Here is a 15,798-nt window from a genome sequence, read left to right on the forward strand (position 1 = left end):
GTTGTTTGGCTAGTTTTAGCACACTTTTATCGTGCATCCTACCCTCAGTCCTCAAGGTTAGCTGAACACGCTAACGACACCACGAAGATTCACCTGGAAAAATCTGTATAGACCTTCCAGGTCCTTGGCTGAAAACATTGCCATCAGTCCTTCTAAATCCCAGCTCTACCCCCTTTGGAACTTGTAGACTCTCACCCTCTAAGGTAGTCACAGGACATCTAATGCACTTGGCCCCTGCCTCCTCTGACCCATAGTGACAAAAGGAAACACATTCCAACATTTTAAAGGTCTAATTGCTTCTATTAAAAATAACCATGCTTTGGTATGGGGCGCCCGGCTGGCACGTCGGTGGAACGTCCAACCCTTGATCTTGTCATTGTGGGTTCAAGTCCCGTGTTGGCGGGAGAGATTACTCAAAAATAAAATTCTTTAGGGGCACCTGGGTGGCTCAGTCGGTTGATCGTCTGACTCTTGCTGGTTTCAGCTCAGGTCACCATCTCACAGTTTGTGAGTTCGAGCCCCACAACCAGCTCTGTGCTGACGGTGTGGAGCCTGCTTGAGATTCTCTCTCCCTCTCTCTCAAAATAAATAAATAAACATTTTTTAAATAAAATTTTTAAAAAACATAAAAATAGGGGCACCTGGGTGGCTCAGCCGGTTGAGCCTCCGACTTCGGCTCAGGTCATGATCTCATAGTTCATGAGTTCAAGCCCCACATAGGCTCACTGCTTTCAGCAAGAAGCCCGTGTCAGATCCTCTGTCCCTTTCTCTCTGCCCCTCCCCCGCTGGTGCTCTCTCGAAAATAAATTAAAACATTTAAAAATTAATTAATTAATTTAAAAATAATAGCAAATAAATAAATAAATAAATAACATAACATAACATAACATAACATAACATAACATAAAAATAAAAATAAAAATAAATAGCCATGCTTTGGTACAGCAATCTTTTCAACATCTGTTTCCAGGAGATGAAGACCTCAGGCATCACACCTTGCAACCTGGAGATTCTGTTGGAAGAGACACCTCCACAAAGCCTCTTCCAACTCGCTGGAAAAGCCCTTCCAAGGTACTGCTAACATGCCCTTGTGCCGCCAAACGCCAAGGAATAGAGAAAGCACCACACCCTGACCGGCCCGGCACGCCACCTGATGGCCTGAAAGCAAAGACTTCCCAGAGTTGGAGCAGAGGACATCCGCCGAGACAGCTTTCCTGAGATGTCCCGACCAGGTCTGGGTTCCTCTTCCTCGCCGTTGGCTCCTACTCTCTCTCTCTCTTGAAAGAAAATGCTCTTGTCCACATTCCCCCAAGCCCTTGCAAAAGGAGGAAACCTCTCCTTTTGATTATGACCCTTTTCAGAAACAGCCTCATCACGATCCCGAGGCAAATTAGTTTTTCACTTGCCTTTTCTAAAGGAGTAAAAGGTTCAGGAGTCACAAAAATCTTTGACCTGGGCTATTATTTGACTCTGGGTTCTTATCCAAATCCATGGTCACTGAACTCGCAAACTTACAGACTGTCTTATTGGATAACATTTGTTTTTCCAAACAGTTCTTTTGAGAGAACGATACTGTTCTCATACATCTTTAAAGTTTTGCTATTTTTGCAAAAAGTTCACCAGCTATCGCGTCCTGCTCAGACCTGTACCGTATCTTCCCCAGTGTCCTGGGGAGGCCATTGCCAATTCTTCCCACATGCTCCAGAGGGACCCACAACTCTGCTCTCAGGGCCACTCAGCAGGGACTCCCAGGAAGCACTGTAACTGTGGCTTCGCCTCAGTAGGGAGAATTTTTCTCCCCTAAGTCAAAGTAAGTACCAATAAATATTTTCAGTTGGCTACTTTCAGACCTATAGTCCTGGTTTAGACCCATTATACAATTTGGAATTGTTAGGTTACTTCTGTTTGTATTTTTGTGTTTTGCTGCCCGTCAAACTTTTGTAAAAATGATGTAGCCAATCGGGAGATGATCTCCAACGGTTATGGCCTTGGTGAATATGTACTATATATTTTTTTTAGTTTTTTTAACGTTTTATTTATTTTTGAGAGCGGGGGAGGGGCAGAGAGAGAAGAGGACAGAGGATCCAAAGTGGGCTCTGTGCGGAGAGCCCGACACAGGGCTCGAACTCATGAACGGTGAGTTCATGACTTGAGCTGAAGCTGGACTCTCAACCCACTGAGTCACCCAGGTGCCCCTCAACTCTGGTTTCAAATGATATGTTCCCACCCACTCCTCCACTCCACACGAGTGACATCACAGCTTGGCATTCGTAAATATCTTAGCATTGCCTCTGAAAGATAAAGACTACAGGCAGGGCGCCTGGGTGGCTCAGCTGGTTGGGGAGCTCAATCAGTTAAGTGTCCAGACTCTGGTTTGGGCTCAGGTCATGATCTCACAGTTTGTTAGTTCCAGCCCTGGCACCATGGGGCTCTATGCTGACAGTGTGGAACCTGCTTAGGATTCTCTCTCTCTGTCTCTCTCTCACCCTGTCTCTCACCCCTTCCCTACTCACGCTCTCTCCCTCAAAAATAAATATTAAAAAAAAAAAAAAGATAAAGACTCCATTTAAAAACAGAACTACAAGGGGCGCCTGGGTGGCTCGGTTGGTTGAGCATCCGACTTCAGCTCGCGTCACAATCTCACCACTCACGGGGTTCGAACCCTGCGCTGGCCGGGCTCTGTGCTGACAGCCTAAGAGCCTGGAGCCTGCTTCCGATTCTGTGTCTCCCTCTCTCTCTGTCCCTCTCCCGCCCATGCTCTGTCTCTTTCTCTCAAAAATAAATAAATGTCAAAAAAAAAACCACACACACACACACAAAACAGAACTACCAAACAATTATCCCACCTGACACACAACACCAATTCCTTAGTATCATTAGTACCCAGGAAGTGTGCTCAAGTTTCCTCGATGGTGTCCTGGAAGTTTTGAAATCTGCATTTGTGAACTGTATTCACAAATCGCCAAGAGCCGGAAAGACCCGGATGTTCGCTGACGGGTGAAGAGAGAAACATATTGCAGGTAATGGACGCAACAGCAGGGAGCCCTGCAGGCACAGCAGTGGTGCTCACAAGCGCAGCGCTAAGCGTATGATTCCATCCGTATGAGAGTCTAGAAAAGGCAGAAACTAGAGTGAGAGAAAGCAGCCCTGTTTATAGGGATCGGGGGGTGGGTAGGGACTGACCGAGAAGGAGCAGGAGGGAACTTTTGGGGGGGATGGAAATGTTCTAGGTCACAGCTGTCGTGGTCATTATGTGGATGCACACATTTGCTAAAACTCGGTGAACTGGACACTTAAAAGAGATGCATTTTATTATGTGTTCATTATACTTCATCAGATTGCTTTTTGAAAAGTGTCTGGGTGACTCAGTTGGCTAAGCGCCTGACTCTTGATTTCGGCTCAGATCATGCTCTCTCGGTTCATGAGTTCGAGCCCCGCGTCCGGCTCAGTGCTGACAGTGTGGAGCCTGCTTGGGATTCTCTCTCCCTCTCTCTGCCCCAGCCCTCCCCACCTCCGCAGGCTCTGTCAAAATTTAGAAAAAAAAAAAAAATTTTTTTTTAATTAAAAAAAAAGCAGAACTACAATGATCTCACCTTTAAAAAAAACAGAAATTCCTTAATATATTTTAAGTTTCAAAGGACAATTCAAGTTCCCCCAAATATCTCATAAATGCTTTAAAGTCTGCACTTTTGTCGATTTTCTACCTAAGTGTAATTTGCATACAGAAAATGTGCATTTGTAACAAGCTTCCTCAGTTACTCAGGTGTAGGGTGTCCCCAGGTGGGCTGACCATGTAATTCATCCCCCTCCCTGGGACAACTGGAGACACAGTGGACCTGGAAGCAGACCCCTGTCTTCGGGAGGCTGGGCTCCCCTTGCAGAAGCCGCGCCACCCGGTGAAGACCAGTAAAAGACCTCCTCTAGGGTGGCGCCACAGGGCCAGCAGGGGGCGCACTCACACTGCATCGGTTGCAGGCCAGTCAGGAAAATCGGCTCCTTGCAAGTCCACATGGCTTTAGCTACTACTTACCGCTCCTGCAGGAGGAAGAAGGGTTTCCCCTCGCTCCGGCAACAGCCGAGCCAGAGAGAGACAGTCACAACTCGGCCAGTGAGAAGCCACTATCCTTTGAACTCCCAGTTTGCGCCCACAGACTTTGTGTTCGTAACAACCCTCCGAAAGTCCCCTCTCTCCTCTATAAAAGAGCTTTCTTGTCTTTTGTTCTCCAGGCGCCGAGGGTTTTGCTGTAAGCTTCCTTGCCCTGCAATTCCTAAATAAACCAGTTTTGCTGGTAAAATGACTGACGGCTCCATTCTTTAATATTAACTTATTTGGGGGAGAGTGCAGGCGGGGGAGGGGCAGAGAGAGGGGGACAGAGGATCCAAAGTGGGCTCGGCGCTGACAGCAGCAAGCTCGATGTGGGGCTCAAATTCATGAACCGGGAGATCATGATCTGAGCTGAAGTTGGACGTGCAAGTGACTCAGCCATCCAGGTGCCCCCTCTGACAGCTTCATTCTTAACGTTAACAGGAGAAAGCAACTTCTGGCCTGAGTGAAACCCGGGAGCTGATGGGCTGTGGTGCCACGTCCAGGGCAATGCCAAGCTGCCAGGCCCCCTTACAGACCGAGGCTGGACGGTGGGTGAGAACGGCCGACCCAACCACAGGCTCTCTGAGCTGCAAGAACTGTGCCTTTTCCTAGGGCCTCCACATCCCAGCAAGAAAGGAGTCAGCACCGTGCATTGTTTTATGGAATGTTCCAGAATATTAGCTCAGAGTGTGGTCTCCCTAAATCAGATTCGATGTTTTCCTTAATTCCACTGTAAACCCAAAGACAGAGCTCAAGGGGAAAAAATTCTAACCCCTTAACATGCTAAAATCCAGGTCCTTTGTCGGTACTACAGTGAACAAAGCAATCGCTAATCTCAATACATTTCCTAGTAGATCTGTATCTAACAGCATGCAAACAAAATACCTTGTAGACCTCACACACTTACCTACAAATAGAGGATTCCTGGATTATCCGCCCTGGGCAAAGTCTAAACCAAAGTCCGCCTCCATTAGCTAGGCGGTTCCCAGAGAGCTTCTGAAACCCTTAGGAAATCCTTCCTCTCACAGGCCTGCCATAAATTCCAGTTTTTACATCCCTCTCCATACTACACTGTCCCACAGTGTAGCCACCAGTCACAGGAGACTATCTACGTTTACATTTAAATACATCTAAACGAATGCAATTAAAAATTCACTTCCTCCACATCTGGCCACATCCCAAGCACTCAATGGCCAGTGACTAGTATACTGTGCCACCATATTGTACAGACCTGGACATCTCCATCACTGCTCCACACAGTCCTGCTCTCCAACAACCTGTTACATGGCATGTCCTTCAGCCGTTTTTTCAACAAAGCCTCGGAGGTTTCTACTAGGGGCCCGCACTGATGCCATGATTAAGCCTCACAACCAAATATAAACTGAAGCTTGAGTAAGCGGTGGACAAATCGTAGCAGTGGGGACACCTGGCAGGGAGTACTCTACCAACAGCCTTCAGCTCCTGGTCACGGTCCGAGGTGTGCCCTTGACCAAGTCTTCAACCCCTGAGAGCCTCATTTTCCGCATCTATAACATGACACAGCTGGACTGGGGCTCCTTCCGAGTCTGACATTCTAGAACTCTTGAGTCCAACAAGGAAAAGTGTAACTTAAGCAAAATTTAATTAACATTAGTTAAAAATAAGCCAAAAGAGCACACCTTGGTGGCTCAGTTGGTTAGGCTTCTGACTCTTGATTTGGGCTGAGGTCATGTTCCACAAGATGGAGCCCCGTGCTGGGCTATATGCTGACAGTGCAGGGCCTGCTTGGGATAGTCTCTCTCTCCCTCTTTCTCTCAAAATAAATAAACATTAAAAAAAAAAAAAAAAAGGAAATAACCAAAATAGTCATAGGAAAAATGTTCTTCTGAACTTAAAAAAAATTTTTTTAATGTTTATTTATTTTTGAGACAGAGAGTGAGCATGAATGGGGGAAGGTCAAAGAGAGAGGGAGACACAGAATCTGAAGCAGGCTCCAGGTTCTGAGCTGTCAGCACAGAGCCCGACATGGGGCTCAAACTCACGAACCATGAGATCATGACCTGAGCCAAAGTCAGACGCTCAACCGACTGAGCCACCCAGGTACCCCTGTTCTTCTGACCTTTAAATGCTGTCCTGGAACCTGCATCTTAGGGCCGGATCAAAGGCGGGAGGAGGACAGCACCCTACCGTGGCCTGACTGTCCAAAGTTCAGGCCCTCAAAGATAAACTGTTCTCTTTGTGGGCTCATATGCCCTTTACGAGGCCACTTTTATAACTGCCCAGCACTATGGCAAAGATTGTAATCCATACAGCCACCCTGACACAGGCATTATCATCTCCAATTCACAAGTAAGGAAGCTGAGGCCCAGCGAGGTTAAGGAACACGCAGAAGCCGAAAGCAGCTCACCTACAAGAGGCAGAGCTAAGATTCGAATCCAGGCCCCTTAGCCTCTTGGGCCAGTGTCCCACTTTTTGGACAAAAAAGAGCTTTCATTTACTTACAAGGTGCCGGCCACTCTGCCAAGCACTGGATACACTTTCTTTAACACTCAGAACAACCCATGAGAAAATGGGAACACGGAAAGGTCAGGCAGCTTCCAAAGGGGCAGAGGCTGAATTCATTTCAGTAATGCCAATTAACGTTTAGTTAGCAAATTACGTTTTCCTTGTCGCACTCCAGGGCTGGTTCTAACCACTGCCTTCCCCAGCCTTCAGGGCCCCTATCTCTTCGACATTGCCTTCCACACCAAGAGCATGTGACCACTCTTAATTATCTACGATGGTAAAGGTTTGGGCCTCCTTCTCTGCTGAACTGTGGACCCCAGAAGATGAGGACCGAATTTTCCATATGGGTGTCCCTCCGTGGTGCTTTGCTCTTTGGAGGCATCCAGTAAAACTTGTTAAACTCATGGGCCTGGCTGTCCTAGGGCAGGAGGCTCCTCTTTCAACATGGGGTGTCAGCTCAGATGTCCTTAAAGGGCTCCCCACCCTCGTATGTCCACTCTCCAGTATCCTGGGGTTTCTGTGGGCCAAGCCCTTGTGACCACGGCCGTTGTCACAGCCCCACCCACACTCCCTTTGGCAGTCATGCTGGGCACCTGAGGCTCACCTCAGCCAGGCATCCTGCCCACCTGTCCCAAGACTACTCAGAGACAATATGCGATTGTGAATGTGCCACAGGCAGCCCTGTACACACCATGGGTAACAAAAAGCACACACACATATGCTTGTGCACACACGGGAAGCGTCTAAAACTATCCAAGAACTATTAACTGTTAGAAGCTGGTTAAAGAAAGATGATATGTATAGACTGGCTATTCATCACCCTCATGAAGTAAATAAAAGCCTGGCCTTCCACGTGTAGACTGAAATCAGTATCTTCTTTTTGGGGTGAGCGCAGTGGAAAGTACACGGGTCTGGAGACAGAAGACCCGGCAGGGGCTGCCCTCAGGCTCTTGTGGCTGGATGACCTTACAGAGACATTGGGTCTCCTGGAACCTCAGTTTCCTTCCTCTCTTCACAGCGGTGAGACCCCTGCCATCCTTTCTCCCAGGTAAGTTGGGCAAACCGAATGAGAAGAGAGATACACAAGCCCTTTGTAAACCATGACTGCCAAGGTCACTTGGCCAACACGAGGCAGAGCCTGATCCAAGACCCTGACTCCAGGCCCGCCTGTTTCCCAAAGTCAGTTGCTTCTGTCATTTTGCCAGGAACTTATAGTTAGTGGGGCCATGACTGCCACACAGCCAATAACAAAGGGAACAGAGCAAGGTTCCCCTTAAAGATCTCCTCTCCCTAAGAACGCTCAAAACTGACCTTGAGGTTAGGAAAGGCTTCTGATGGCGTCAGAAGTAGGGGTGGAGTCAAGGCACCCCAAGAATCCAACACTTACTACACATCCAGTTGTTGTCTTTTCCAGGGAGATGTCAGCATCCACAGGAAACCAACCTGGTGGGTGGGACCCAAGGTCGGTGTGATGCCCAACCTCCAAATCTGAGGAACCTACCCCAAACCAGGAAGCAGCTCATTCTTAGTGGTGTGTCAGGCAGACTAGGCCCGGCTGCAGGCCCCAGTCCTAGTGAGGCCTTCCCAGACTTGCCCTTACTCAGCTCACGCTCAAATACTAGCGTGCCTGCTTCCGATTCTGTCCAAGGTAATGAAGAGTAACCTTGAGGCTGCCCTCCCCGCTCCAGTGGGAAACGAGCCAGCTCACGATCTCCAGCTTCCTCTGGGGGCTTCTATCTACCCATGGCCCGTGGAGGAAGGCCGGGGGTGGTCCGCTGCGAAGAACAACCCGTTGCCCCCATTGTGTAAGATGCTACCAGGCTCAATAGAGCAGTTAACCTTTCGAGGGGATGGGTATTTTCTGCTCCTCCGTTAACACCGACTCCCCGAAAAAGCCGAGGCAGACAGGAAAGGGACTGTATCTCTGCAGCCTCCGCCCACTCGGGTACCCACCGAGGGGCTCGCCTGGCAAGCTGGTAATCTGCACCCCACCTCTCAGGGGATCCGGCAGGCGATGCACCACCGCCCGGAGAACGCCCTCGGATTAGGGGGCTCAGCGGGACCCCGGCAGGGGCTCCGGCGCGCTCGGGCACCGGGCGGGGCGGGGCGGAGCGCCAGGGATGCGCATCGACCCCGCCCGGGGACGGCGCCGCGCCGATTCCTCCCGCAAACGGCCTGCGTGGCCGCGGCGCCGTCCCCGGGATGCGCCTCAGGCCGCCGGCGCTGCGGGCCTTGAGGAGCATCCAGGCCTCGGCGGGAGGGCGGCGAGTCGGAGAAGCCGGGCCGGGCCGCGGGCTGGGGCGGGGGGCAGGGCGGGCTGGGGCGGGCCGGGGAGGCCCGGGCGCTGACTCAGCGTCCGGGCTGCTCGCCGCTCCGCGCGCCCCGCTTACCGGCAGATCTGGATGGCGGACGGGGTCTCCGCGGCGGGGCCCGACATGCTGGCGGCGTCGGCGAACGACTGAAAGAGAACGCAGGTGTCTGGCAGGCCTGGCGCGGAATGAATGAGCCCGGGCGGCGCCATGGAGGGGGAGGGTGGAGGCGGGGCCTGCGCGTCGGAGGGGCGGGACCTAGGCGCCGGCGGCGAATCGAATGCGGTCTCTTGCGCAGGCCCCGCCCTTGCGCGCCCCGCCCCTCGGGCCGCCGCCGGCGCCCGGGGCGTCCGGTTCTGGCGGCGGTGGGGCGCGGTGGGGAGCCGCTTCCAGAAGGTTCGGCGACTGTTGGGCGGTGCCGAGCGCGGCAGCCGCGTGGATCAGCCTCGCCCCGCGCCGCGCGTGTCCGCGGGGGGGAGGGGCCGTCCCGGCAGCCGACGCTGGGCGGTGGCGGATACAGCGCCCCGCGAGGTGGGCGAGCCCGGGCTCGGAGGCCCTGGGGCTGGAGTGCGGCAGGAAGGCCTGCGGGGGTCCGCCTCCGGGGCTTGCACTCTCGAATCAGCCCCTGACGGGAAATTGGAGGTCCCCCCACCCCCCGTAAACGAGCATTTATGGCGGAGCTGCTGGGTATTGTGCTGGGAGGGCACGTGGGTGCGCAGAACCCGGAGTCAGGAGCCGGCGAGCTGGGCGGCAGACGACCAAGGACCCGGGATGGCCTACACCGCCGGCTGCAGGCAGGGAATCTGTCTACGCGGTCCGCTGCAGACCGCCTCGAGCTTCGTGCAGGATTTCCTGGAAGCCCTGAGCTTTTGCTTGGGGGTGTGCGTGCGGGCGGCTGTAGGGCGCCCTAAAGATGGTGAGCCGTTCTGTTGCACAGCCCAGGTCAAGTCTGGGTTGCAAAATAGGCTTAACACACACCAAAGAGGGAAAAGGTGATTACATCTGTGTGCCAGAATTGCAGAGAGCTTTTTACTCCGTATAAGATGTGCCTTTTCCACATTTTGTTAACCGTGAACATAAATTGCTTTTGTAGTCAGATTTTTAAAAATCAAATAAAACCCACAAAATAGGCTCTTCAGTGAGATTTGAAAACCCATTTATACTAAACTAAATAGCTCTGAAGGAATCCTATCTCATCCTGGTCAGTCCCGCATTATCAGACCCTAGAGGCAGCCCAGCTCATGTCTAAATCCTTGGAATAGAGGGGACAGTCCGGATCACATCTATGTTTTAAGACGATTGCATTAGAAATTTTGTTTTCTAGCGTGAGTTAAATTGATGCAAGCACCAAGGGTCACCAAGCCTATTTAACCACCACGTCGTCCCAGTATGGGTCCCAAGGGGGATAGATTTCTTAGGATGGGACCTAGCAGCAATAAACCAGATTTGGAGCCTTAGGCAAGGCAGTTTCCTTACCGGTTAATTGGGGGTAATATTTACCTGACCTTCCCCAGGAGAAATGAGGTAATGAATGTAAGGGGCCCAACACATCAATAATTTAGGGCCTTCCTTCCTTTTTGTTCTCACCTTTCCTACTCAAGTGTCCTGTCTCTCCAGTCTTCCCAGACGGTCAATGCAATGGAACAAGTCTTTACTGGAGCCCTGCCCTTTTTGTATAAGTGGGAGCATTCCCATGAAGTTGGATACCTTTTGTTCTTCGAAAACCTCAAAAAATCTGATTTGGAGACAAATCCGGGACACAAGAAACCTGACTGTGACCACCTACTGAACCATATTCCCAGACTAGGAAATGGGCTGAATGGTTCAGGATTAAATAGACTGGTCCCTCCCAGAGGGAGACAGAAAAAGAGATCTGGGACAACATCTGTAGCTTTGGAAAAGGGTGTGGCTAAGCTTTGGCCTAAAGACAGCATCTGTCAACACTCTCCATGTGACAGTCTTCTTGTAGCAGAGGGAGCCAGGGAACATGACCTTTTAGCCCAGATATTGTTGTGTCCTGCTTCTGTAGAGAAAATGGTGCTCCACGATTAACCACTTGTATGTCATTGCCAGTTGTTTATGCTGTTGCCCAGTGTTCAAGGTCAGCAGTGGGGGGGGGGGGCAATCCCTTAGTACAGCCATTACCAGTTAGCTTTACTACAGCACTGGTGGATTTACCCTGGTCTTTCACCTTACAGCCTCCCTCCTTCCCACGTCAGGTTTTTCCCTATTTTCTCAAGCTGTTGAGCCATTTCCGTCCCTGTCTTTCAGGGCAAAACTTCTCAGAAAAGCTGTTTATATATACACCCTCTGTCCTCTATACCCCCCCTCCCATTCTCTTCTGAACCCATTCCATCCCTGGGTTTTGTCTCTACAGCTCAGTTTGTCAAGGTCACTAATTCCTTCCCAAGTTGTTAAATCCAGTAATCTGTTGTCAGAAGTCATCTCTCTCGAAACGTGAACTCCTTGCCTTCCAAGACACCCCACGCTACTACTTTTCTGGCCACTTTGCTGGGTCTGCCCTGCTAGTTCTGCCATGTGGGATGCCCAGAACTCTCCCCCGAATTCTAGACCCTCGCCTAGACTCCTAGACTCACTAGACTCCTCATGCCTGGACCTCACATCACCCCAGTGGTGTTCTAGGCATCTCCCACTCCCCCTGAGACTGCTTCTCCCAGTCTTCCCCATTACAGTTTCTTTTTTCCAATTGTTTAAGCTAACAACTGGGGAGTCACCTGTGACTCATTTCTCTCCCATCCCTCATCCAACCCATCCGCAAATCCTGCCAGCTCTGCATCCAGAGCAAGTCTAGGCAAGCCAGTTAAGCGTCTGACTTCGTCTTAGGTCATGATTTCATGGTTAGTGAGTTTGAGCCCCGTATCGGGCTCTGTGCTGACAGCTCAGAGCGTGGAGCCTGCTTCGGATTCTTCCTGCCCCTCCCCCGCTCACACTCTGTCTCACCTCAAAAATAAATAAACATTAGAAAACATTAAACAAGGAAAGTAAGTCTAGAATGTGCCCTGTCTCCCTGTAGCATTCCAAGCATCGTCCACACCTCTGTCCAGATGTCCTCATCTCCGCTCTCCCCGTGCTTGCGTGGTCCCCACTGCCGTGACCCCTCAGAGGGTCCTTGACTACACCTAACGCCTCTTTCCTCAGGCACCCCCAAGCTTCAGCCCTCACTTCCTTGGGTCTTTACTAAAATATCACCTGTAAATAAGGCCTTCCCTGGCCACCTGTCAAAAGCTGAGTTCCTCAGTAGTCCCTACTCTCTCCCTGGCTTAATTTTCCCCTTAGCTCTTAATGCCACTTAATATATATTTTACTCATCTATTTTTTTTTAACGTTTATTTATTTTTGAGACAGAGAGAGACAGAGCACGAACGGGGGAGGGTCAGAGAGAGGGAGACACAGAATCTGAAACAGGCTCCAGGCTCTGAGCTGTCAGCACAGAGCCCGATGCGGGGCTCGAACTCACGGACTGCGAGATCATGACCTGAGCCGAAGTCAGAGGCTTAACCAACTGAGCCACCCAGGCACCCCTCATCTATTTTTTTTTAATAAGTAAGACAGTTTTTTTTAATTTTTTTTTAACATTTTATTTATTTTTGAGACAGAGAGAGACAGAGCATGAACAGGGGAGGGTGAGAGAGAGGGAGACACAGAATCTGAAACAGGCTCCAGGCTCTGAGCTGTCAGCACAGAGCCCGACGCGGGGCTCGAACTCACGGACCGTGAGATCATGACCTGAGCCAAAGCCGGCCGCTTAACCGACTGAGCCGCCCAGGCGCCCCGCGACTGTTTTATTATTTTTTTCAAGTCAGTAGGGATTATTGGATATGAAGCAATGGGGACCCTCATACACCAATGGTGGAAACGTGAGTTAGGCGGACTCTTTGGAGAATAACAACCAAAAATAATTGCTAAAGCTTGAAACTGCCATAGTCTTTGACCCAGAAACTCTACTACTGGGTACATCTCCAGTGTATTGAGCGTGAGGTCACCCAGAAGGGCTTCAAAAAGGATTCACAGCGGCACTGTTTGTGATAACCCCAAACTGGAACTCAAATGCCCGTCAGCAGTACACCAGATCAGTGGATTGCAGCACGCTCATCAGTGCCATACTGAGTAGCCGTGGAAACCCACGAACTTCAGTTGCACACGACGAATCACAATGTGGGGGGAAAGAAGAAAGATCCCAAAGAACACATAGGATCAAGCCATTCATGCAAACAGCGAATACTCTATTCGTGCCAGTCCCGAAAGGATAAGGGTTGGCGAAGATGTGGAGAAAAGGGAAACCTTTGACACTGTTACTAGGAATGCAAATGGGTACAGCCACTGTGGGAAACCATATGGCAGCTCCTCAAGAAGTGAAAAAGAACTACCTTATAATCCAGCAAGCCCACTGCTGGGTATATGTCCAAAGGAAATGAGACCACCATCTCGAAAAGGTATCTGCGTTGTAGTGCTGATTGTAGCATGATTCACATCGAAACAGCCTAAGTGTCCATCAATGGATGGACAGGGTCAGGAAAATTCAATATATATAAATTATATATTATAATTTTATACACACACACACACACACACATACGATGGAATACTATTCAGGCTTTAAAATGAAGGAAATCTTGCCATTTGCAACAACATAGATGAACCTGGAGAGCATTATGCTAAGTGAAATAAGCCAGACAGAGAAATATAAATACCGCACGGTACAATTCAGGTAGAATCCTGTAAAAAAAAAAAAAAATGTTGAACTCTTAGGAACAGAGAGTAGAAACGTGGTTGCCAGGGCTGGGGCCTAGGGGAAATGGGAAGAGGTTGGTAAAATGGTGCAAAGCCTTTATCTGTAAGGTGAATAAGGTCTCAGAATCTAATGCGTAACGTGGTGACTAGAGTTGAAAACGCTGTATTGCATAACGGGAATTTGCTAAGAATCAATAAACAACTCTGTTAGGAAAATATAAACAGGTGGTAAGAGAGTGTTGTCATCAAGGAGGCTCACAGGGAACGAGGTGAGTGGGGGCGGTATTCACGTTTCTTCTCCTGACCGGGGTGATGGTATATGGGATCGTTATTTTTTTACGCTGTAAATGTAAGTTTTATATTTTGTTTCTAATATGCATTTATTTATCTTGAGAGAGACAGAGACAGCACAAGTCGGGGAGAGGCAGAGAGAGAGAATCCCAAGCAGGCTCTGCACAGCCAGCACAGAGCCCGATGTAGGGCGCCATCACAGGAACCGTGAGATCGCGACCTGAGCAGAAGCCAAGAGTCGGACGCTTAACCGACTGAGCCGCCCAGGTGCCCCTGAATACCATGTCTTAAACTGAAGATTTGACTCCGGTGTAAGCATGAATTTATCACTCAGAGCTGTGAAAGAGAAGGGGCCAAAGAAACACCGGGTGCATGGCCCTGAAACTGTCCGTGTGTCCTTGATCACCATTCCCCTGACCTGCGCCTGGAAAGGGGTGAGGCAGAGGCAGGGTAACAGGCTGGGCGCTGGCTGTAGACCCCCAGAGAAGGGCTCCCGGGAAGTGCACTTAGCACCACGTATCGGTGTCACTGCCGTTGCCTCCTTCACATGGGAGAGCAGGCCCTGTGAGTAAACGCAGAGGCCTTTCTGCGAGCCTTTGTCCAGAAGTCACATGAAGCTCACCCTTGGGGAGCCCCAGCAGACTGCCAGAGTCAAGGGACCTTCTGTGACTGGGTGGGAGATGAGTTGCAGACAGAGGAGGGAGGCCAATCAGAGAGAGAGGGATGTGGGCTTAGGAGCAAGGGCCCCAGGCCGTGCTGCATGAGCCCCGTGCGGCCTCGCATTGTCTCCTGATGCACCTGTGCCCTGGCTCTCTTGTTAGGAGACACGGGGAAACAACAGCAACTGCCCCGCTGGTTGTTGGATGGAAGAAATAAGTTGATACCATAAGGCACTTGGAATAGGATGTGGCACAAGAGAAAAGGTCAGCTTAAGTTTTCGTGAACCAGCTTGTGAAGCCCAGTTGTCCTGAGGTCCTGGGGGCTCCGGGGATGATTTGACCAGATGGGATTCCGTCTGCCTTGTGCCAGAGCACTCTAACTGGGGTCCCGGAAGAAGACCCCGATTAGTTCAAGCAGGCACCGGTACAAGAAAAGGACAGTGCTGGATTCTCCAGGGCTCACCACGTCCTTTTGGGTGTCAGGCACCAGATGCAGCCTGGAAGGGGCCACCTGGCCCCTCTGCGCCCTCTGTCTCCTTCTAATGTCAATGACATCTAGCTGCTGTTGTTGTTGTTGTCTTAATGTTTATTTTTGAGAAAGAGAGGACACGCGGGGGAGGGGCAGAGAGAGAAGAAAAAAGGATAGGAAGCAGGGCTCGAACTCACGAACCTCGAGTTCATGACCTGAGCGAAAGTGAGACACTCAATCGACTGGGCCACCCAGGTGCCCCAATATTTAGCTGTTTTACTAAAGCTTTGTTTTTCCTCCTAAGAGATGCTGGACCCTTCGTGATTCTAGCAACTTGTCTATATTCAGTAGCATCTTGTCTACTGCATTGAGTGGACAAGCCCCTCCATCTGTTGCCAGCAGGAAACCTACAAAGGCTGAAGCATGGCCTCCGTCTCAGGGAGGACTACAGAGGCTGCTTAGAGACCTCACCGGTACCCAGCCCACTCCTAACACCTGTAAGATCAAGCCCTGGGGCTCTGACCCCACAGTGAGCCACTCTGAGGAAACCCAGACCTGATAAACCACCGGTTTGAAAGCAGGACCCATAATCCAAGAGGGCAAGCAAAGAACCTCCTTACAGGGAGAAGAAAAACACCCAAGGGTTTAGAATAGACAAGAGATGCACTTTCCAAATGAAGCATTTAGAAATCATCCCTTCGACTCGTAAGTAGGTCAAACTGTAAATCTAGAATTATAGCCTTGTCC

At 50.4% G+C, this 15,798-nt stretch overlaps 1 protein-coding gene across 3 annotated transcripts in view; it reads right to left on the reverse strand.

Moving 5' to 3' along the window:
* Positions 1-9,126, reverse strand: part of ACOT7 (acyl-CoA thioesterase 7) — a 101,202-nt gene extending 92,076 nt beyond the window's left edge. Inside the window, exon 1 of one of the 3 annotated variants that reach the window (XM_023258023.2) lies at positions 8,962-9,121. In XM_023258023.2, the coding sequence (XP_023113791.1) occupies positions 8,962-9,092 (131 nt within the window). In that variant the 5' untranslated portion in view covers positions 9,093-9,121. Of the gene's footprint in view, positions 1-8,524; positions 8,830-8,961 lie in introns of those variants that run through there. The other 2 variants (XM_045035010.1, XM_045035013.1) reach the window with 2 other exon arrangements.
* Positions 9,127-15,798: the final 6,672 nt, after the last annotated feature.

The sequence above is a fragment of the Felis catus genome, chromosome C1, assembly GCF_018350175.1.
Source record: "Felis catus isolate Fca126 chromosome C1, F.catus_Fca126_mat1.0, whole genome shotgun sequence".
Classification (NCBI taxonomy): domain Eukaryota; kingdom Metazoa; phylum Chordata; class Mammalia; order Carnivora; family Felidae; genus Felis; species Felis catus.